We start from the raw sequence: 21,966 nt of genomic DNA, 5'->3' as shown, positions 1-21,966 counted from the left end.
CAGGAGGAGAAGGAGCCGCCGCCGCCGCTCCCACTTGAGGAGGCGGGCGGGGGAAGGACGCGCTCCGTAACCGCGCGACGAGGGTCCCGCTGGGGGAGAGAGCGGGGAGCGCCGGCTGCCGGCCCCTGGCGAGCGCCCCCTGCCGGCGGGGAGGGCTCGGCCGGGGCCAGCCCGCGCGCCGCAGGCAGGCAGCGTGGCTGGGGCGCCGGCGGCGCACGTGATGCGCCCACCCTCCCTGCGCGCGGGAGGCGGGGGCGCGAGGTCCTTGACGGGGGCGGGCGAGTTTACTCCGTCGAGTGAGCTCGTGCGAGAAGGTCCGCGGGTGTCGGCGCCATCCGGAGACGTCGTTGGAGAGGTTGGAGCTGCACCGCGGGCTTCCGCAGGGCACGGTACGGGCGAGGTCGGTGGTGCCGCTTTAGCCTCGTTTGCCCTCTGTGCGCGGCCCCCCTTGTTCTGCTGTCAGTCAGCGGCTCGTCGCAGTTTTGCCCTGAAAGCCAAATGTACGAACGGCATTGCTGGGGATTCGTGTACCGTGTCGTGCACCCGCTTCCGAGCCGTAACTACAGATGCGTTTTTCCAGTCTGATTTTCCTAATTGTCAGTCAGCTTAGAGAGGAAAGCCTAACTCAGCTGTGTGTGACACGTTTATCATCATCAATAAAGTTTCTGTTATCGGGATTTTATTTGCAGTACTAGGGATTGCCTGCAACAGGATAGACTCCATCTCGGACTCCATAAACCAACCAGCTTTGCGGTATTAACACGAGCAGAGCCTGGAAACAGTTCTCTTGAGAGGAATCCTGACCCCGTGTCTTGGAGTTTTACTAGCCTGTCCTTCAGAGAACAGAGGTATCAAATATATGTGACAGCTGCCTGGTGAAAGTTAAATTTTAACAGTAGTTCTTTTCACACATGAAGCATGAAGTATAAGGGGACCAAGAAAATATATGACCATTTCAGTGGCCAGCAAATGTAGGGATGATAATATGTGCCAAAAATCATCAAACTTCAGGAAAGAAATAAAAAAATGAACATATAAATTAAAAGAATATGTGAAAAGTCAAACTGAATCTATCAAGATGGTCATAACTATGGCAGAAACCTACAAGGTCACATTGACCAGGATACCAAGAAGGCTGGTTGTCTAGAACACAGGCAAAGAGAAGCAGGTTATAGCAGTAAGGGGAGAGGGGGAGTTTCCTGTATATCATCTGAACTCAGAGCACTGGAATTTCCATGAATCTCTGGGCTGCAGCAGTTTACAAAATTACAGCTGTAATCCACTGAAGTCTCTTATGGTGGGTAAAAATAAAGGTTTTTTTCAGTTTGGGTCCCCAAACACCCATGTGATAACAAGGAACCATAGGGTCCTAACTGCACATATTGGATTCAAATATGACACTCGACTGATTTAAAGGCTCCACTGATCTCACAGGCAAATGTCTTCTGTTATCCTCTCCTTTCTTTGTAGCTTTCAGCTACAGCTTTGTAGCTTTTTTTTTCCCCACCTAATTGTATTCCTGGAGTTCAAAGAGGCAGCCAGTGTACTTCTTGCAAACAGTGCTTCTTACGCTGGGCTAGATGGCCAACTTCTAATGCAATGAAAAACTTGGTGAAGATGAAAAATTCATTACGGGTCGCATTACATCCCAATCAATAGCAGGTTTTCTTCTTCTGATAGCAAGATAACTGATTAAAGCCCTGCAGTACACCCTAGGAAGCCTATCTATTTGGTGTCTAATTTGCTTCTTCCTCTCTCTAGCAGGAATCCGAGAGTAGTTGGAGGAGCAGAAGGTGAAATATGAAGTAGTTGATCTGAGTTGAAGGATTCCCGTTAGCTGTCCAGGCCATTACAGCAGTTCAGAACAGGAATGAAGTGTTCAATTGCCTCATTGAAGATGAATCCCATTAGCAGTTTAATGCAGTTGTAAGCCTAGAGAACAGATTCATTTCAAACTAGTTAAACAGTAAGTAAAGCCTCAACAATTGTGTTTACCTAGAACAGTTCCTCTCCGCAGGAGTCACAGTGGGATGTGGAAGAAAAGGCCCTGCATGTGAAGAGGTATTTGCATCAGCAAGTTCCAGCAAGAAGCTGCTGAATGGCAAGAAGGATTTGCATCAAAAAAATCTTAGGAAGAAGGAAGAAATCCTTAGACATGGGTTTCTTCTTTAGGTTAATAGTTGTGGTAAAATGGAAAATGAGTATGCTGCGTTATCTTCCTGCATCTGTTGTCTGTCAGTTCTGCTTGCAGCAGACCAGGGGATGACTCCTGGAGAATGTAGTTAGCTTGCAAGAAAGGTTCAAGCCTTGGTTCATAAATGTTTCCTGGTTTACAGCATTTAGACACTAGGTCTTGTAAGCAAAGGGAGTAAGCACCCAAGGAGACCTGATGTCAAGTTAAATCCCAAATGCTGTATTTTTCCCCTACTAAGCCACACACATTGCTTAGCAGTCATTCTAGGAGTAAGTGTTGCTGATACATCCTGTAGATCCTCAGCTTGAGCTCCAGAGATGACAGCTGCAGAGATTCTTGTCTGTGTGACACAGGAAAACAGGGAAAGCTTTTTCCTCTTTCCCCATATATTATTAGCATGTGCCCCTCTCTTAATGATCACAGTGATGCTTGAAGCCTGAAGGTGGTTTTTTATTAAGTATTTAGTTAAACAGGTTAAGCCCTATCTCTGTAGCTTGCAAAGTCCAAAATTTAATCAGTAGATGAATCCTTATACTTAGCAAATGGATCTAGATTTGGAAAACCTTGTGCAAGTTCAGTCCCTGGGTACACATTATTATTTTTCTTAATTAGGCCTCACCAGATCACTAAGCTTTCTAATATCACATAAATTGTATCATCTAAGTTATTAGCCTATTAATGTTACAAGGAAGGGTTTTTTCCTTTTTAGAAAGAAAGAAAATTTAAAAATTGTTCAGTTGGTTGAAGAAAGTAAAAAATGCAGTTTCTTTTCTTCTAAATTGTCTGAGTCCATGCCATGTAGGAAGTCCCACCCCCAGCACACATTGTTGCCATGATCCAAGTTCACGCTGGAATGAGACCAAGATGCACATAGTGCCTGCCCCCACAGGCTTTGGGTAGAAACTGGGGCACAGTCAGGAGAAGCTAATGGTGCTGCCAATAGTCACCTTCACCTAGGCAATCAGGAATCAGGACAGTGTGGTACATACGAAATATGTACAGCCTGGTATGGGCTCTCCAGAAAATGCCAGAAGGAGTCCTTGGAAAGTTGAATAGCAATTACTTAAAGGAAAAAGAAAAGTAAGAGCATAACTACTTTGCTAGTTCTTCTGTGGCTTACGTCTAGTTTGCCACTAGATGCTAAGCCTCACCTTGGTATCCTTTTCCACCTGGCTGTGAAACTCTTTTCCCATAAAAATAGTCCAAAGGCCTCCCCAGCCCTGCTGGGGGATGCTGCTCCTTCCCTTTTGGTGTGCTACAGCCAAAGCGCTAGTCTAGTCTGCCTCAAAATGGCAAGTACACTTGCTCAAAACTGTTCACCAATGCAATAGTTCTAGCAAGAATAACAGCGTATTTGCAAATAGTTTTACCATGATGCCCAAGTAGCATTATCCCATTTTAGAGGCCAGGAGCTAGAACAAAGAGAGTCTGAATGACTTTCCAAAGTCCCCTAGTAGAACAAGTGGCAGATTCGTAACTGAGTTTGTGCTTCTGACTGCTAGTAAATAGAAAATCAGAGGTATGTATCTTCAGGCTACAGGCTATTGTTTGCTCTTTCAGGGCATCAACACCTTTGGTTTAATATGTCTGCCACATATATATATAAAATGGCCATAAATACTCAGAGAAAATCAATTAATTATAAGCTAAAATACTGAACTGTGAAGTATGGCCGCTGGGAATGTAGCACACAAACTTCTCTGACAGTTACACTGTGGGGACAGTAATCTGTAGCAGAAGAGTGGAGTAAACAGGTAGGGGGGAAATAATCTCTTAAATCTGAGAGTGTCAATAATGAAAAGCTTTTTGGTTAGTTGCAAGGGTTTGATCCAGCTGAGCTGAAGGAAATATGGGGGTTTTTTTGGTGATCAATCCGTATTGAATCCTTTGTGCAGTAAGCAGCCATAGAAAGGTTTTGTGGAATTAGTATTATAAATCACACATTCAATCCCTTTGTGAGTGTTGAAAGCATTGTCATTCTTCTAATCACTATATCCTATCTTTGATCCATAACAAATATGCACACCCAGGTCTACTAATCTCCATTATGATTGTGAGATGGCTGCATTTGCCACTACTATGCCAGCAGAAATAGTTAAAATTTTTCTTCCTCCTATGATTTTGGGCTTTGCTTTTTTGGTCTCTCCCGATTGAAACACGTTATTTAAATAATGGCATTTCCTTTATAATTCAAAATAAAAATAAATAAAAAGTTGGAAACAAGGTGGAGCCCTTTTATTTAAAACCATATTTATAATAAGAAAATCATTACAATGAGAGAATCATTTGGTCATTTTGAGTGATCATGAATGCCAGATTTATTTTTTAGTATGATGTGACTGTCACATTTCCAGATATGTGCCATTTTATTACATAGCCCAAGAGAAATAACATTAGTTACTTCTAGAAGCCCATCACACATAGCCTTTATTATAGCCACAAGGTCAGAGACACTCCTGTCTTTGAAGAAGGCTGTAAGCAATAAATGGAGAAATTACAGCTAAAAACCTGCCAAAGTCTTTGCTGGGCTCAGCCCTTTACTTGCTTTAGTTTTAAAATTTGATCATATTATCTCTGCGCTCTGTTGTCTTTCAGTTAATACAGCAGATTTTCCAGTCAGCTATTCCAGTTCAACTCTTCTGTTCTCTTAGGACAACAGCTTGACTGTGGATATATAGATGTAGATATATATGTGTGTTTTTGTAGATCTCATAGGTTTCACAGCTGAAGACTCAGTGTTGGGGGGACACAGGAATCCCATTTAATCACAAGAAAAATCTTCACATCTGATCAGTTTCTTCAGCAAAATGAAATGCCCTGCAAAGGGTGAGGAAAGGCATCTCCAGAGGCTGAAGTTCCAGCTACCTCTAAGGGTAATGTTAAAAAAGATTTAAAGGATTTCTGGCACAGGGTGGATGGTGAAGTAAATATTCCTAGATATTGATCCTTAAAAGGGGAAAAGGATTGTTTGTTCAATGGGTAGTAGGAAAGCCACCTGATGAGCTATGCAATTGTTGGGATGGAAGAGAGGATCTCTGTCTTCTGGAGGAACTGAAGGAAAGGTCAGGTGTTGGATTCCCTCCCAATCATCTCAACTTAAGTCACTACCTAAAGAGTAAACCTGAAACTACATGCACTGCAGAAATACTTAGGCAGCTGCCTTGTTGGTTGGGGAGGGGTGGAGGAGGAATGAATTAAATCTGATTCTTCCTTGTCCCACCAGTAGCTGCACAAGGAACTGAGCCCACGTGATGGCAGAAGGGAAGGCACATGGTGACCTAAATGACCTTTCTGATGTCATTCCCTTAAAACTGCTCAGCAGGGAGATTCACCCTTGAAATGCTTAAAGCAGCAGCAGAAGCTTAGGCCAACTGCTGGGAGGACCAACTACTCTCCAAAATACTGAACAGCTGCTGCCCCTGAGGAGTCCTAAAATGTTACCAAATCCAGACCTTCCTCTACTTTCCCATAGACCCTAGTTGTCTATCCTATTTTATGGGTCTTGCTTATGATTTTAGGGTGTTACCAGTTGATACTCACATTCTCATATTTCAATGTAAAACTACAGGATGTGTTACATAGGGCCTCTGGGCATCCTCTTCCAGGACAAACATCATTTTCCTATACGCAGGTTAGTGTATGTCCCCTGATGGAGTAAATGGCCAGTGTTTCTGTATGTGTGATCATGCTGCCACACATCCCACAATTGCTCACTGTCCATATTGATACAGCTCAAGAAAATGTGCAGTTAATGCAGCCTGAATTCATTTATGCTCTAGGAACGGCAAGCTGGGTAAAGCTGTGGAACTGCTCCCTGGGGAGGAGTTTAAGTAAGCCAGCCTTGATTTTGTACATTTGATTCTTCAGAGCTGAAGCCAGCCAAGAAAGCCATTTATGATGGATACTGGTCTCTCCCAATGCTTTTCCGTAAAACTGCTGCAGAGACAGAGACAGGGAGATGAATAATTCTTTGCAGGTAAAGGAGAACAGAGCAAACAATTTGAAAATATGGTGCTATGCAGTGGAAGAAGAGTAGCATTCCTCCACTTTCCATCACTCAAAATCCAAGGTACCAAACCAAGTCCACCTTCTGCATAGCAAGGTCAGTTTGCAGAGGAACTGGAATATTACATTGACATGATTACAAAGAGTTGATCAGCTCTGCATCTGTTGTCCAATACAGCAATATTTGGTTTACATCAGTAAAACAGATGTTCTCACAGAGAACTCACTGCAGGTTTTGGAGAAGCAAGACTCATGGAGAGTGGAAATACCTTTTGTTCAAGCAGCAGATATTGTTGGGGGGGAGGGGAAGGGCAGACTTTGGTCCATTAAGTCACTTGGGCGACTTTAACAAAGAAGTAATTCTAGGATTCATGCAAAAGTGTCTCTCGTACCAAGCTTTGTTTCTTATACCAGTTTATTTAGATTAACTGCACTCACTGCCTTAGTTTGCTCTCTTGCTTCCTTATATGTGTACTACAAAAATCTGTATATGTCCTGAAATAGGACTTTTGCAATTTGGGTGAGATTCTACAAAGTGGGTGCCATTGATGTACATGTGTTTTTCTCTGTGCATAATCGAATTCCCATCTCATCTGATACTGTTTCTTCCATGCCATAGTAGTGCAGCTAGTTTAAAACAAAACACCCTTTAAAACAAAGCAAAACAAACGAAACTTTCAAAAATATATCGAGTAATTGCATAAGAATTGGCACACTGATTGAAATGCACAACAGACGCATTTCCGTTTATGTTTCAGTAAATCATAACATAAATGAAACACCCAATAATTGAAATAAATACCTACATGGCTGCTCTTGAATCAAATGAGAAATATCAAGTGCATTTATTTTTACATAAAGTAAGTAAAACACACTTGGCCAATCACACACAGCAGTGTGGGCATCCTGCCAGCTGGAGTTCTGCGAACAGCACACACACATCTAACCGTATTAGCAAAAATAAAGTGATTGTATACAATGGGTCATGATTTGCCTAGTTAAGAACTATTTTGTTACACTAAAGTAAACAAAAAACCCCAGAGGCTTCCTTACTCTCACAACTGCAACCATCGGATATTAACTTATTCGTAGTTTTTCATTCCGTTATTTGTGCCTCTTTAGCTGGTCTGATACATGAGTATTTTTAGGCGGGTGGGGTATTACATTTTATGTCAAGAGTGCCGCTCAAGCCTGATAATGTCAACTCTGAATGATGCCTAGAAAAATGAAATGCAATGAACTGCACTGAAATAAAAGAGAAGAAAAAAAAAATTAAAATAAAATAAGAATCCAGCAACGGCAAGTGGCTACTGCAACGAGCCACACAATGTCTGCCGGGCCTCGTACAGCGCCCACGAGAGGCGCGCCCTGAGCGTGACCCGTGAGAGCCCGGCAGGCCCGGCGTCCCCCGGGAGCGCTCCCGGTGCCCCGAGGGCGCGGCCCCGGCAGGTCTGGGCCTCCGGAGGGGCGACCCTCCGCCGCGGCCCCCCCGGCAGCAGGGCAGCACTGCCCGGGCTCCCGGCCGCCCCGGACCCCCCTGCGCTCGGCGGCGGAAAGGGCGGAGAACCGGCGGCCCAGAAGCAGGCAGCGGGGAGGCAGGGCCCGGCGTGTGAGGGCTGCGTCCCCCCGGCCCTCCCTGCGGGAGGGCACGTCTAGTCCGCCCAGGAGGATCCAGACCGCGGGTCCTGGGGAGGAGGAGGTGCAGAAAGGGAAGGGGGTGCCCCCCTCCTACCTCGGGTCGGTCGGGGGAAGGGGGTCGCTTGGTCGTCACTGTCGGAGATAAGAAAAGTTCACGCAGCAAAGGCTCCAAAGCAAGTGTTGACCCTACGCGGTGCCCTCGCCTGCCCGTGCGCTGCTCCCGAGGGGGAGGAAGGAAAACGCCGCCTTACCGCGTGGCACCGGCTGGTGAACTCCGGGGGTCGGGGGGGCCTCCGGGCAGCGGGAGCCCGGGCGGGGCGGTGGGAGGGGGGCCCGCCGGCTCTTCTCGATGAGGGCTCAGCGGCAGGAGCGCAGAGCCGGGGCGGCTCTGCCAGGGTGAGGGAGGGAAAGGAGCCCCCGACTCCGCCGCCGTCCCGATGGGCTCCCGTCGGAGCGAGGGGCGCTCCCGCCCGTCACGGACCCCGCTCCCGGGGCGGCCCAGGACTGCCCGGGCTCCCACCCCGTCCGAAGGACTCGGCTCTGGGCAGCGGCACGTTCCCACCCGATTACTGTTTGCCCGCTTGGGTGGGGGAGGATTTCGGGTCGGAAGCAGACGGGAAGAGGGATTTCCCACCGTCGAGAGGGGTGGATGAGTAAGGACAGGGAGAGGCTGAGGTGTCCCACGGCGTTTGAGGCGACCCGCTGCGCAGGGTTGGGCCCGCCCGGAAAGCCGGGTACCAGCGACCCTCCACAGGAGACAGATCCGGGGAAAAGAAAAGGCGGCTGTGCAGTGAGGAGCAGGGAAGGCATCCTGATGGAGAGGGAACCTCGCGGCTCCTTCCCGAGCTTTCCCGCACAAGCACTGCCAGAGATTCCCGGCCAGGAGACGGGTAAAATCAATTAAGACCCTGCAAATTAAACCGAAGGGGTGGCCGGCAGGCCCTGCCCCTGCCGGGGGAAAAGTAGCTCTTACGCCGGAGCCAACTGGAACAGCGCTCCACAGTTAAAATTGAAGCCCCCGCCGATTCCTATGGCTGCCCGCCCCACGCGTGGGACAGTACCTGCGGGCGGCGCTCACGAGCAGCTCTGGGCAAGGGGTGCCGACGAGCTCCCGGGCCGTGGCGGCTCCTCGCGTGGGCAGCGCCGCGCCGGTGCCGGCTCCGGTACCCGCGGCGCTGCCGGAGGCCCCTTCCCACGGGCGAGGCCCCTCTGCCCGGCCTGACAGCCGGGACCCCGCAGCGATGCGCTTCCCAAAAAGTGGCCTCTGCGGGGCCCAGCTCTCACTGCCAGAGCTGGTAACACGGGCTCCCGTGGACGTCCTCCCCCCGCTCTGCACACACCCAAACCACACACGCATATTTTCCTCTTTTAGGTCAGTTATTCTGTTTGCCTCCTTGGCAGCGCTCACCGGTGGAGCCAGGAGCTGAGACCCTGCTCCCGTTTAGACAGGGAAAATACAGCTCACCTCAAGCCGGCGCTTTTCTCCAGGCTGTACAAACAGCTCCCCCGAAAAAAAAAAAAAAAAAGAGAAAGAAAAAGCCAGTGTACAGCTTGATCAGAAACTGGCGCTACTCTAACCAGAGCTGGGGAAAGTCTCTCTGTAAATCGGGCCAGGGCTGCCGTCGTCAAGTCTAGAAAACGCATAAGCAGCTAAACGCGTGTGGAGAGCTCCTGGCTGCTATCGCGCGTCCTCCATCCTAGGAGAGTCTCTCCCTTCCCGCTGAGCCTGCTGCAAAGGGTACGGACAAATCGCGCTGGACTCTCGGAGCATCCCACACTAGAGTTTCGCAGAGGCTCAAGTGCAGGGCAAGGGCAACTACCGAAATACCCTCTTTTTCCCGTGGTCGTGGGCAGAGCTGTCATGACCCTCCTCTTCACGCAAGGAAGGCTTTTCTCCACCGGGGCTGCAACACAGCAACCCGGGCTGAAGGGAATTTCCAGGAACGGCTAACTCTGCCTGGGGCTTGCTGGTTTGCACACCAACCTCTCTAAGGTTGCAGGCAGGAGCCCGCCTCTGCTCTCACCTCTGGGAGCAACCTTGGGAAGAGGGAGCCGAGCCCGAGCCGCAACCGGACAACAGGAGGCGCTGCGACTTTGCACAACCCCCGACCTCCCCGCCCCGCCCGGCCGGGCCCGGCCCGGCCGGCGGGCATCCCGGCGGGGGCGTCCCGAGGGGCCGGCCGGCGCGGAGAGCGGCTTTGCCGGGCGCCACGTCTGCTCCGCCCGGCGAAACGCCTCCGCGGTTCGTAGCAGCATCCGAGGAGCGGGGCCGGCTTCGTGCCTGCTCTTTTTTTCCAGGGACGGAGTGAGCCCTGCGTGGGCCGCCCGGCGTCCCGGCGGGTGTTGCTCCCGCGGGGTTGGGCTCTGGGAAGCGGGACAGCACCGCCCCGAGGTCATGCGGCGGGGAGGTGCCGCCAGCGGGGTCCCTGGGACCGCGGCACCCCTCCCGGCCTCGCCGCATGCAGCTGTACTTCTGTGGGGACCTCAAGCACTGAAATGAACAAGCCACCACCGAAGGGTCTCTATTTTCAGTCGTACAGACCGCTGCCATTAGTGAAAGAGGGAGGGTGCATACATGAAGACCGCAATTTTAACATCTCTTAGGTTTTCCACTGGGGTTTGTTCCAATTTCCATGGGTGCAGTTTGACCGTTTGAGAAAGTAGGGGTTTAATCCAGTGCTTTTATCTATTTTATTTCCTTCAAGACACATTTTCATCCGTTGTTGTCATCTGCTGATTCCAGAGTTTTGTTTGTTTCGAGGATTTGACTTGATTCTGTTGCCAGATTTAAAGAAAGAAGGACGAGGAGGGAAAGAACAAAGAAAGGGATAACAGAAAACACATTTAGAGGACAAGTTAAAACGTATTTGTGGAAGTGGAGATATGCTGTACCTCGTCGTTTGAATCCTGGGTCTCTGTATAAGGAACTTTAAAATCGTGTTTGTGAGGGTGACGTTTTCGCAGATCACTCGAGGACAAATCACTGTGGAAGCAACTGTGATCCTGCTGGACGATAAACATGCCAGGCAGAAATTCAGACCCAGATGTGTATTTTAGTTTGTGTGGTATGATATGCAAGCCTTTTGCAAAATCCCAAGAAACTTTATTTCTCCTTCAAATTCCCATTGCCCGAGAAGTTATTTGGGTTTGGGGGGGGGTTGGCTGGTTGGTTGGTGGGTGGGGTTTTGGGGGGTTGTCTTTTTTTTACTATCAGGTGATAAAGTGCTGGTAGCTCGACAGGAGCAACTTCATAAAGTATAGAGCAGAGAAACCCAAGAAAAGTCTGTGATCTTGACATAAGCTCGAAGAGTCGGACAGGGCAGGAGCAGAAACAGAGGACGTTCGATCCGTCTGCAGAGACTGAGAGATTCCCTCCATAATAATAAAGAACGTTGTCCAATGTCAATTTTTTTAATCGGTGTTGCCCCTTTTTACCTTTTACCAGCCCGTGTAGATTCCTCCTCCCCTGTTCTTTGCGAGAAATCAGGTTAATGGGCAAGAAGTCGGTAATGAGATACCCGCTATTTATTATTGCTGCTCCTGGGTGCCTGGAGCCTTCCAAGGGAGCCTTCTGGGCTGGAGGCTTTCCACAGTAAAGATATAAAATGGTTCCAGTGACTCACCTGATGTTTGCCAAGTGGAGGTTAATATCGGTGGATCCGCATTCAAGCCTCTGTCCGCATTTATTGGGTGCCTCTAGTGTTATGTCTCAGCACGGTGACTCACATGGTTTCTAAACGTAAGGCACCAGAAAAGAACTATCACCATCACCAACCTACATAGGACGGCAGCCCCGTTTGAAGGGCTAGGTTTAGCCCGGGGGGCAGTGGGGGTCGGGAGGCTTTGGGGAGCGCGGAGCCGAGCTCTCCTGCTCGCAGCCCGGAGCGCCGAGGCCGGTCCCCCGCCCCGAGGGCGCTGGGAACGGGGGGTGCCGCGGCCGGGGCGGGGGGGGGCCCGCGGAGGTACCTGCGCGGTAACCAGCTTTGAAGTGAGGGGCGGGAGCGGGGGGGAGCCTGTGGACTGCAGGACTCGGGACTTTGGAGCACGTCCGGGCCACCAAGTTAAAAGGGCATCTACTGGACTTCAGTAAATATTGCCCCTAATCTCAGGGGTTTAAGGCTGGATGGCCTTTCGCATTCTCTTCAAACAGAGGGGTCTGCCCTTCCCTTATCTACCTCATTTCATTTCCACCGATCCCTCCTAGCATTCGTCCTGTCCATCTGAAAGGGTGGGTCGTTCCCCCCCTCCTTTTCCTGCTCTCTCCCCCTCTCCCACCTCTGTCTCTCCTTCTTTCCCCACAAGCTTAAACCAATTACGCCGCTTTGCAAATAAAGTGCCGCCCCGGGGGGAGTTGCAGGCGAGGGGAACTGCCTTGTTTGCAGGTGCATCTCCGGCTTTGTAGGTGCGAACGCCTTTGTGCGGCGGACAAATGGGGAGAGGAGGAGGAGGAGGTGGGTACTTCTGCGACGTAAGATACACATCAGCTCAACTCCACTCACATCCCAGCCGGCACTTCCTCACTTTCTCAACTGTCTCGCCCCACACCGCTCCCTGCCTCCTTTTTGGCTGGTTATAGAGGAGAATTCAGCACCCCCCGCCCCTCCTGAGAGCTGGTTTCCTGCTAGGTCGGGCTTTCGGGCTCTTTTCCTGCTGCCCGTGGCTCACTTGCAAGAGGGCTGGATGGTTACACCGGGCAGGTTGGCTCCATAATGTTAGGGACTGTGAAAATGGAAGGGCATGAAACCAGCGACTGGAACAGCTACTACGCCGACACTCAGGAGGTGAGTAAATCCCAGGGTCTGGCTCCGCTGCTGCCCCTCTGCAAGGGGGGGGGGGGGGGAGGGCTGGGGGTCTGGAGGGGGGCAGCAACCGGAGGAATCGGTTTGCGCTCCAGATCCTGCCAGCGCAAACGTGCCTCCCCCCCTCCCTCCGGCGCTGAAGCCGGCCAGTCTTCCCCGAGGAAAACACGGCTTCCGAGAGCCCGGCGGGCCTTGGAGGGAGACCCGGGGGGGCTGCGGGCCCGCCGGGAGGGCCGGGGGGCCGGGGGCAGCCCTCGATCTCGTCTAAAAGGCGTAATCTCCGCTTGCGGCGCGCACAAAAGCGCCCCGAAAACTCCTGGCTCGGGGCAGAGGACTCGCCGCGCTGCCGGCCCCCGGCTCCTTCCCGGCAGATGGCAGGGGCGAGAGAGCCGGTCGCAAGCGCGTCCCGGGGCGGAGGCAGCGCCTTCCCCGGGCTCCTCGGCGGGGCCGCCGGCCTCTCTGCTCGCCGTCGCCGGGGGCCTCACCTGTTAAAGCCGAGCGAGAAGAAAGGCGGGGGGGGGGGAGAAGATAGCCGTTCGTTCGTACTTCGCAAGAGGGGCAGCCTGCGGCGTGCGTTGCTGCCGCGGGCCGGCGGGCGGCGCTGCCGAGAGCGGCCCCGGGCGCCAGAGCGGGAGCGGGGGCCCGCACCCGGCCCCGCCGCCCCGGCCCGGTCCGGCCCGGCCCGCGGCACCCCGGGAGGCGCTTCCGCCCCCCGCGCTCGTTTGGCAACACGGTGCAAAAGAAGGGGGAGAGGCGGCCCAAGCGCCAACACCTACGGCGGAGGAGAGAGCCACGGAAGCGCCCGGAGCCCTCCTCGCGGCGCGCCTCGGCCCTGCGGGGGCCCGCGGGTCACACTGTGCCGCTGCGGCTCTGCAGCGGCGGTCCCCGGGAGACGCCGGCGCCCAGCAGCACCGCCAGCAGCCCCTCGGATTCCCGCCCGGGAGGGAGCCGTTTTAAGGAAGTGTGGTAGCGAGGCAGGCACCTAGGTGTGCGCAGCCGGGCATTGCATCAGCACACCCGGACACAGGGCTCCGCGGTCCCCACGCCTCGTCCCCGCACCCCGGAGCTGGCACACAGCGCCCATAGGGCCACGCGGGCACAGGCAGATACGTGTCACCCTGCTGGCATCGTACTTAATAGAGGAAAGTCGGCTAAGGGCAAATAAGGGTCATCCTAATTATGTGCCGTTTCCAGACTCCATTTATCCTCGCCGTACTCATTATCCACAAACATAAAGTTAAGCGACCTTGGCTTTTTGCTGGTTTTTAGCCTCAATCTTTTCTCCTCTCCTGCTATTTAATTTGAATCACTGCACGGATGCAAGGTGGGAAACCCATCCGCGTTCTACCATCTCAAATAATTAATGTGATCCTCTAAATTAAAAGCTCATTTAGAAGCTCGTGGAATTCGTAGTGAACAGTAATGAATTTTATACATTTAACCGTTGCCTAAACCTCCTTTTCTTAGCCGTATTGCCTTTGTTCGAGGTAAACGGGGAACGTCTTTCTCCCTCCTGTTAAATCAGATGCCGTACTGGAAAGCACGATTTCAGGCTCTCCGGTTCTGCTCTTTTTAAGAGTTGTGTTATGCGGTAGGGTGCTACAATTTTTGCACGTCGGGCAATTGTAGAAAATCTCAGGCAGGGAAAGTTCAGGCTTTTCGTACTTTGGGAAAGTTTGGGGGTTTTTTTTTAACTTTAATTTAAAGACTGACTTGATAGAAAATGCAGACAAGGGAGAAGCTTTCTGCAGATAAAATGCGCGGACGTGAGCTGTTGGGTTTGGGGGTTTTGGTTTGGTTTTTTTTGTGTTGTTGGGGTTTTTGTGGTTTTTTTACGACAGGACATTATCGCATCTTATGTAAGAATAGAAATTTAAATCAGTGCAGGGTGGGAGAGATGCATGAGATTATTCTAAGAAAGTGCAGGCAGCTGAATTTCTCCTTGGCACAGTCAGCATGTGCCCGTAAATTTCAATAATCCGATGAGTTTAAATATTTAGCTAGCGAGACGGGACACAAAATCAGCAAAACCACGGGAATACTCCGGGAGAAAACTTCCTCCAGGGGCAGATAAAGCCCGCAGCCCGGCTCTGCGGGGGTGCGGAGCTGCTCCGGGAAGGCCGTTGGTCCGTGCGCCCCGGTGATCCCGGCGCAAGCTACGGCACGCCGGTAGAACGGGATCGCGTCGGGAGAGAGCCCCCCCTCTTCCGTGTCTGCTTATAAACACGTATAAATATGAATTAGAGCTTTTCATCGAGCCGGAGGCCTTTCCGTGTGGCTTTTGGAAAGCGCTTTCCCGGGGGTCGGGGAAGCAGACGGCGTCCCGCGGCAGGACGGTCGCACTGCTCGCTGGGCAGGGCGGGCAGGACGGGTGGATCCAGCCCCGCCGGGGTCCTGCCCATTCCTCTCTCCCCTCTAACCCCCTCTTTCCGTCTCGCTGCCCTAGGCCTATTCCTCGGTGCCCGTGAGCAACATGAACTCGGGGCTGGGCTCCATGAACACCATGAACACCTACATGACCATGAACACCATGACGACGAGCGGCAACATGACCTCCAGCTCCTTCAACATGTCCTACGCCAACACAGGGCTGGGGGCCGGGCTGAGCCCTGGTGCCGTGGCCGGCATGCCGGCAGGCTCGGCAGGGCCGGTGAATGGCATGCCGGCCAGCGTGGCCGCCATGGGCACAGCGCTGAGCCCTGGCGGCATCAATGCCATGTCTGCCCAGCCAGCCCCCATGAACGGGCTGAGCCCCTACGGCGGCATGAACCCCTGCATGAGCCCCATGGCCTACACCCAGTCCAACCTCGGCAGGACGCGGGACGCCAAGACATTCAAGCGGAGCTACCCCCACGCCAAGCCGCCCTACTCCTACATCTCCCTCATCACCATGGCCATCCAGCAGGCACCCAGCAAGATGCTGACGCTGAGCGAGATCTACCAGTGGATCATGGACCTTTTCCCCTACTACCGGCAGAACCAGCAGCGCTGGCAGAACAGCATCCGCCACTCGCTCTCCTTCAACGACTGCTTCGTCAAGGTGGCCCGCTCCCCTGACAAGCCTGGCAAGGGCTCCTACTGGACCCTGCATCCCGACTCTGGCAACATGTTTGAAAACGGCTGCTACCTCCGCCGGCAAAAGCGCTTCAAGTGCGAGAAGCCAGCGAACAGCAAAGCCCCTCAGGAGGGAAGGAAAGATCAGGCCGGGGCCTCCAGTTCCAGCTCCAACTCCCCCCTGCACAGAGGCCACAATAAACCGGCGCAGCTGGACACCGCCACCTCCCTCTCTAGCTCCAACCCGTCCACCAGCCCCCAGTCTATGGACCACAGCGGATCGAGCACGGAGCTAAAGACCTCGGCCTCGGCCGCCTCCTCCACCATCAGCTCCGTCCCCGCCTTGGCCTCCGTCCCGCACCCCCCTCACTCCTTAGCCCACGAACCCCAGCTCCACCTCAAGGGCGATCCCCACTACTCCTTCAACCACCCTTTTTCCATCAACAACCTCATGTCCTCCTCGGAGCAGCAGCACAAGCTGGACTTCAAAGCCTACGAGCAGGCGCTGCAATATTCCTCCTATGGGGCCAGCATCCCCGGTGGGCTGCCCCTGGGCAGCGCTTCCATGGCAGGCCGGAGCAGCATTGAGCCCTCGGCCCTAGAGCCTTCCTACTACCAAGGTGTGTATTCCAGACCCGTGCTAAACACCTCCTAGCTCTGCACCCCCGCCGCCGGGGTGAGCCCCTCTTCCCCCCCCCAAGCCCCTTTCCTGGCTTCTCTCCCCCCTTTCCCTCTCCCTGAGAGAAACCGAGGTGTTTCCGCACGCTGCATACAAAGGACTGTTACTTTTTAATTGTCTCGCAACGCGTTGTGTGTTGTTATGATCCAGCATGACCTCCTGCAAAGCCGGCCGCGTCCTGCTTGTACATACCCCCTCCCATCTCCCCGTCCCCCCCCGCCCAGCCCCTCTCCCCGGAGATCCCCTCTAGCCTTTGCAGGGTGTTATTAAAAAGAAGAAAAAATTGTTGAGCTTGTAAACTACTTGTTTGTGCTTTCTGCCCCCCTCGTCTCCCCCCTTCTGTGCTCTATAATCTCATGTAAGTTTACAGGTATGTGGCAATACTTTAACAATACGGAGATGAAGAAGCGAGTAGACATTTAAGACTTTTTTTAATTAAAAAGGCTTTGAAGGACAATACTGCTGTGAAGTAGCAAAACACTAAGAGAATCTCTAAGCAACAAGAGGACTATTTACTTTCTCGGATCATCCTTTTGATACTTGCAAAATAAACCTTCGGCTAGTACAACCCGCATACACCCAGATGCTGTGGGCCGGATCCTGCACTCCCGCGGGGACCAACTGGAGCTTTGGAGTGCAGGATGCGACCCTTATTTTTTTCCAAGTGTTACCTGTCTTGGGATGTAATATAAAGTTACAAGAGGTCACAGCCAGTCGGATTTTTTTTTTTTCCTTCCCATCTGTTACTGAAGATTCTCGTTCATCAGGAACTATCATCAACATTTGGATGACATGCTTATTTAATTTAAGTGTCTTCATCGTGTACCAGCTAGAACTGTGTATCTATAACAAGGTTATTTTCTCCCTTCCCCTGGAAACGTTGACTATTACACCGATGCAAGGAAAAGAGGAGAGCTCTGTCTCTCTCCCCTTTTCCAACTTGTTTAATAAATTCCACATCCAATTTTTTTTGTGGCCGTTTAATTATCGCCATCGTCAGCTTGTTTCATCCAGTGTTAATGCACTTTCCACAGTTTTACACGGTGTTAGCATAGCCAGACGGGTTTTATTATTATTCCTGTTCGCTGTCTCAATGTTCTTAATTTATTGCATGGTTTATATTTTTTTTCTTTCTCTACAGCTGGAAATTGCTTTAAATGACAGTAAAAAAAGAATTACACGTGAATTTAAGAAATTTTGTTAATTTTATAAATGTGATTGTAATTGAAAAAATATTTTGATTTAAAACAATAACTGAGAATTTAATGCGTGAAGTATGTTTTTGATCATTTGCAGTTAAGGACTTTAAATAAATCAAATGTTAACAATGCAAGATTTCTGCTGTTTTCTTTCAAAATTTCTGGGGCGGGTTACGGAGGACGGAGCTAGCCGCCAGAAAAACAAACCTAGCACTAAAGCGTGGATGTGAAGAGGAACGATGTGTACGGCCAAGCCCATGCGGAGGGAAGGAAGGGGACGCGCCCGCAGGGTGTGTGTGCGGGGTGCTGCGCTGCGGTCCCCCCGGCGTGTGCGGGTGTGCATGGGGTTTTTTTGTTTGTTTGTTTTTTTGGGGGTTTTGGGGGTTGGTTGTTTTTTTTTTTTTTACTTCACGAGGTAGGGGAAGGGAAAAAGCCACCCGAGGCGGTGTAACCTCCCGGGTGCTTTGTGGCCGGGGGCAGCCAGACCCGGCGTTTCCCCGCCGGACGGGACGACGCCCGAGGGGAGCATCCCTAGCCCTGCTCCACCTCGCCCGGGCCTCTGGGAAGGCCGGGCCGGGCTCCCAGCCCGTCTCCCGCTTTGCAGCCCTGGCTCCCATCGGCGCCGGTAATAACAGCAGCCGCGCTGGCGAGCGCTGGTCTCCAGCAAGCGGCATCGGCGCGGGGGGGTGGGGGGGGTGCGTGTTAAACGTGAACAGATTTCGCTGTGCTCAGCCCGCTTCGTGCACGGCCGTCGGATAAAAGAACCGTGTAATTCTCATAATTGTCACATAATTGGCCCCTGACGGGTTAGGGACAGCAGCGACGACCTAAATTTAAGGGTCGATTTAGGAAAGCCAAGCCAAGCCAGTGCACCAGAAATCTCACCAAATTCCTCCAGCGCTACTCCCGAGCGAAAAACGAGAGAAAAAAAAAAAAATATCGGAGATCCCCTCCGCCCTGGGCTTTGCAGGTGTGGCCGGCCCGGCCGCTGGCAGCCCGGCGGCGAGGGGCCGAGATGCGGGCGCGGCGCTCCCGGCGAGGAGGGACCGGCGCCGGCGTTGCGCTACGCGGATGCGCTCGGCCGGGCGGAGATTTACCGCGGGTGCCGCCGGGCTGCCGCATGCGGGTCCTGCAGCGGGAGGGAGCGGGGGTTTGTGCCCGGGACGCCGGGTTCGGCCGGGTACCCCGCGAGCCGGCCGTGCGGCCCCTTCGCCCTCTGTGTTTCCTGAACCGGCCGACACCGACAGCTCCCAGGGCTGCAAGCTCGGGGTTGCTCGGCACCGAGTCCGGGCAGGTGGCTCCTATTTAAAGTCCCGCTTCTTCTGCCAAAAGGTGCTTCGTGCAGATCGAGACAGGACGAAGGCCGTTTGCAGCAAGACTTCACTTGTCTCCCACAGACTAGCCTATAGAGAATATGCCACTGCAGAGTGGAGACATTGATTTAATGCCTTGGGCTTGTACACAGAAAATATCAATCGACCGACAGCGATAAGGCAGCAGGTTTCACATATCAGCTGAGGAGCACAGACCGTGTGTAATGGAAATATTCGGGGCGTGGGTAATAAAAAGGTTTAAGCGGACCGACGCGGCCCCAAACCTCTCATAGATAAGGAGCGGAGCCTGTCACCGCTACAGCCTGTGCCCCTTCGCCGCTCGCCATCAGGATTATATTCCTTCCCTTTCTTCTCGTAGGCAAACGGGGGCTGCGGTGGGCAGTGGTCCACCGACATAACAGGGATGCGGCGCACGTTAAAAATGCGCGTACCCGACGCAGAGAGCTGCTGACTTGGAAGTCACCAGAGGGGAGAAGCGTCCCCTCTTTTCTGTCCCGCTCCCAGCTGCCCTGCTGCTGCTTTAATCCCGTGCTCAAGAAGCCCCCAGCCACACTGCAAAAATAAACTAGAAGTAGGCTCCACAGGAAGAGGGTGCATCCCCCCGCCCCGCAACGTGTAGAGGGCAGCTTACGAGCATCTCTCCTTCCAGCCGGACCGCTCACTCTGCGCCGGGAGGGAAGGAGCTGGCGGGTGCGGGGGTTTTTGCCCGTGTCGGAGGTGCTCTCTCAGCCCCGCGTCCGGGGCACAGGCAAAGCGGGGGCCCGCCAGGCTGCGGGCTCCGGCCGTCGCCGCAATTTATAGGGGAACTTCGCCTTTTCCTACACGGCAATTATCTCCCACCGGCCACGTGCGAGGGAGCGAAACCGGCTCATTTAACGTCATTAAATACAAGCGGGGAGTAATTCAGGGCGGCGGGGGATCTCTGTAAAATTTTACGCGGAGTTTGGGCGGTGAGGAGGCCCCCGGCCCGGGGCGGGGGGAGTGGGGGGTGTCGCGGGGGGGGGATGTCGGGCGCGTTGGCAGGGCGCGCCGGCGGGGCAGGGGCCGTCGAGGCGGCGCGGCGGGGCCGGCCGCCACTCCGCGGGGCTGGGCAGGGGGCAGCCCCCGGTGCCGGGGGCGAGGAGCCGCGGCGGGTCCTGCCCTGGCACAGCGGGACCCTCCTCTGCCGCGGGGTCCGGCGGCCCTGCCTCCCCCGGCAATGCGGGCGGGATGGGGCCCTCGCCCGTGGCATCTCCTCGGACCACCTGCGGACAGCACGTCCCCCCCCGGAGAAGGGACGAGTCGATGGAATAAAAGCAACTTCAGCCGCCCAAATAAGGGGGGAGAAATAAAATCACAAGTACCTCCTGGGTTGTTTTCCGAGTGCGAATGGACAACACTGACATCTACATCGGCAAACAATCGGAGGGTGTGCGTTTATTGGAAGGAATTAATTTAAAATGTTCGGGACTGAAAGATGAGAAAAAATATTTCCCGGTCAGTTTTTCCCCCTGAAACTTAGTCCTGTCAATAAAATATAAGTAAAGCGTAAAAGAAGGGCGCGAGAAAACACTTCAGCCGTTGGCATAGCTTCAAAAAATTGTTTTGAAATGTTGAGTAGATATTGAATACTTGAATGGTTACTGGTCCGTCAACAGAAGCCCGAAATAAATTAATTCCCTTGCTGTAACGCCAACTAGCCTTTAAAAGAGCAATTGACTCGGTTTTAATTTTACAGTGATATTGTAGATAAAACGCTTGATTGCGATAACAATGCACCTTGTATTATTTCTTTTCTGTTATGATAAAACGGGGATCTAGGCATATATGTGTGACCATATGTGATTAATCACTCTGAAAAAATATTTTTAAACCAGAGACTCAATAAACATGTACTTTTCGCGTGCATTTTCGTGATGATTGTAATTCTCGAAGAAGCAAATTATCCTCACATAAACATTGGGAGAGAAAGTTCTCTCGGGAGGCATATCGATGCATATTTTTATATATTAACATACATATAATTAATATGTATTTGTTTCCAGGGGAGACAAGTGGAAATATACACAACACACAATGACCAGGCGAAAATCACACCACAATAGTGCACACAGAGTGACCGGGATACGGAATGTACACGTAAGTCCTCGCAAAACTCCCACGCTACAATACCGTGTTAGGAAATATAGGAGAATGGTTAATAGCTAAAATAAAAACGCAATTAGTTTGATTATTTAAATGTCAAGGGCGGTGCTGCAAAATGGGTCATTTTTTTTCTCCTAATGCAAACTCACGCTTCTCAGCTACTAGCAAATGCAGAGTAATAACTAAAAAAAAAAAACCACAAACCAAAAAACCACCAGATTGAACGTTTTCTGCGATTTGCAGTGTCGAAAGGTCTTTTTCAGCGGGAGAAAATAATCGAGGGAAGAGAAGAGTGGAAAACGGGAGGCGATAAGAAGAAAACCTGCCTTTGTTCTCTCTGGTTATTTTCTACTAATTATTCTGCCCATTGTGACAAAGTAGCAGTTAAGGATAGATTAGTGTAAATAACCTCGCATTTCACTCCCAAACCGTGCAACTTTCTGGCCCAAGCCGTGCCATGGTGTTTGTGTTTCTCCCCTTCACCTCAAACAGAAACTCATTGAGATTTCAGATCTTTGAACTTTGGACAGATCAAACTGCCAGCGCTCACCTTTGTCTCCAGTCATTAGGATTTAAAACATATGTAGCCTCATGGCAGAATCCATTTGTCTCTACGAGGGGAAAAAATTGCAGTCTCCTCTCTTCCCCCCAGCCCAAAACTGCTACATTTAGTTGAATTCATTGAAACGATCATTTCCCGGAATGGCGCCTCTGCTGCGGGAGCATTGCTCGAACGGGTTTTGCCCAGGCGGGTTATTTTAGGGGAAGCTCGTCGTTATTTTGCTGCTACTGTTTTCCTGTTGGTAATCTAATTTTTCCCATGAAATGTTCATACACCTGCTCGTTATTCCAAGGGGGAGCTACCGGCAGAATGGGAAACGTTATCATTATCATTATGATTATTAATTATTATTCCAGCCAGCAGGCGGAACACGCGCTG

At 52.0% G+C, this 21,966-nt stretch overlaps 1 protein-coding gene and 1 long non-coding RNA gene across 2 annotated transcripts; one reads left to right on the top strand and one right to left on the bottom strand.

Annotated features, from left to right (window-relative positions):
* Positions 1-10,514: 10,514 nt before the first annotated feature.
* Positions 10,515-11,652, bottom strand: LOC128140229 (uncharacterized). Its single transcript, XR_008234656.1, has 2 exons — positions 11,461-11,652; positions 10,515-10,843 (listed from the first exon to the last, which is right to left on the bottom strand). It is a non-coding gene; the product is annotated as an uncharacterized LOC128140229 (long non-coding RNA).
* A 454-nt stretch (positions 11,653-12,106) lies between these two features.
* Positions 12,107-17,683, top strand: FOXA1 (forkhead box A1). Its single transcript, XM_052782659.1, has 2 exons — positions 12,107-12,618; positions 15,083-17,683. Exons 1-2 carry the CDS (start codon positions 12,547-12,549, stop codon positions 16,343-16,345), a joined length of 1,335 nt encoding a protein of 444 aa, XP_052638619.1. The 5' UTR covers positions 12,107-12,546; the 3' UTR covers positions 16,346-17,683.
* The last annotated feature ends 4,283 nt before the right edge of the window (positions 17,684-21,966 follow it).

Source organism: Harpia harpyja, chromosome 3 (genome assembly GCF_026419915.1).
Source record: "Harpia harpyja isolate bHarHar1 chromosome 3, bHarHar1 primary haplotype, whole genome shotgun sequence".
Lineage (NCBI taxonomy): Eukaryota > Metazoa > Chordata > Aves > Accipitriformes > Accipitridae > Harpia > Harpia harpyja.
The sequence above is the reverse complement of the archived record's forward strand: the minus strand, read 5'-3'. Positions and strand labels throughout refer to the sequence as shown.

What these genes read in the sequence shown, in the direction of transcription:
- FOXA1 (XM_052782659.1), top strand. Translation starts at nt 12,547, where the DNA reads ATGTTAGGGACTGTGAAAATGGAAGGGCATGAAACCAGCGACTGGAAC. An exon ending in ACTACGCCGACACTCAGGAG is followed by an intron (nt 12,619 to 15,082) that starts GTGAGTAAATCC and finishes TCGCTGCCCTAG; the next exon opens with GCCTATTCCTCGGTGCCCGT.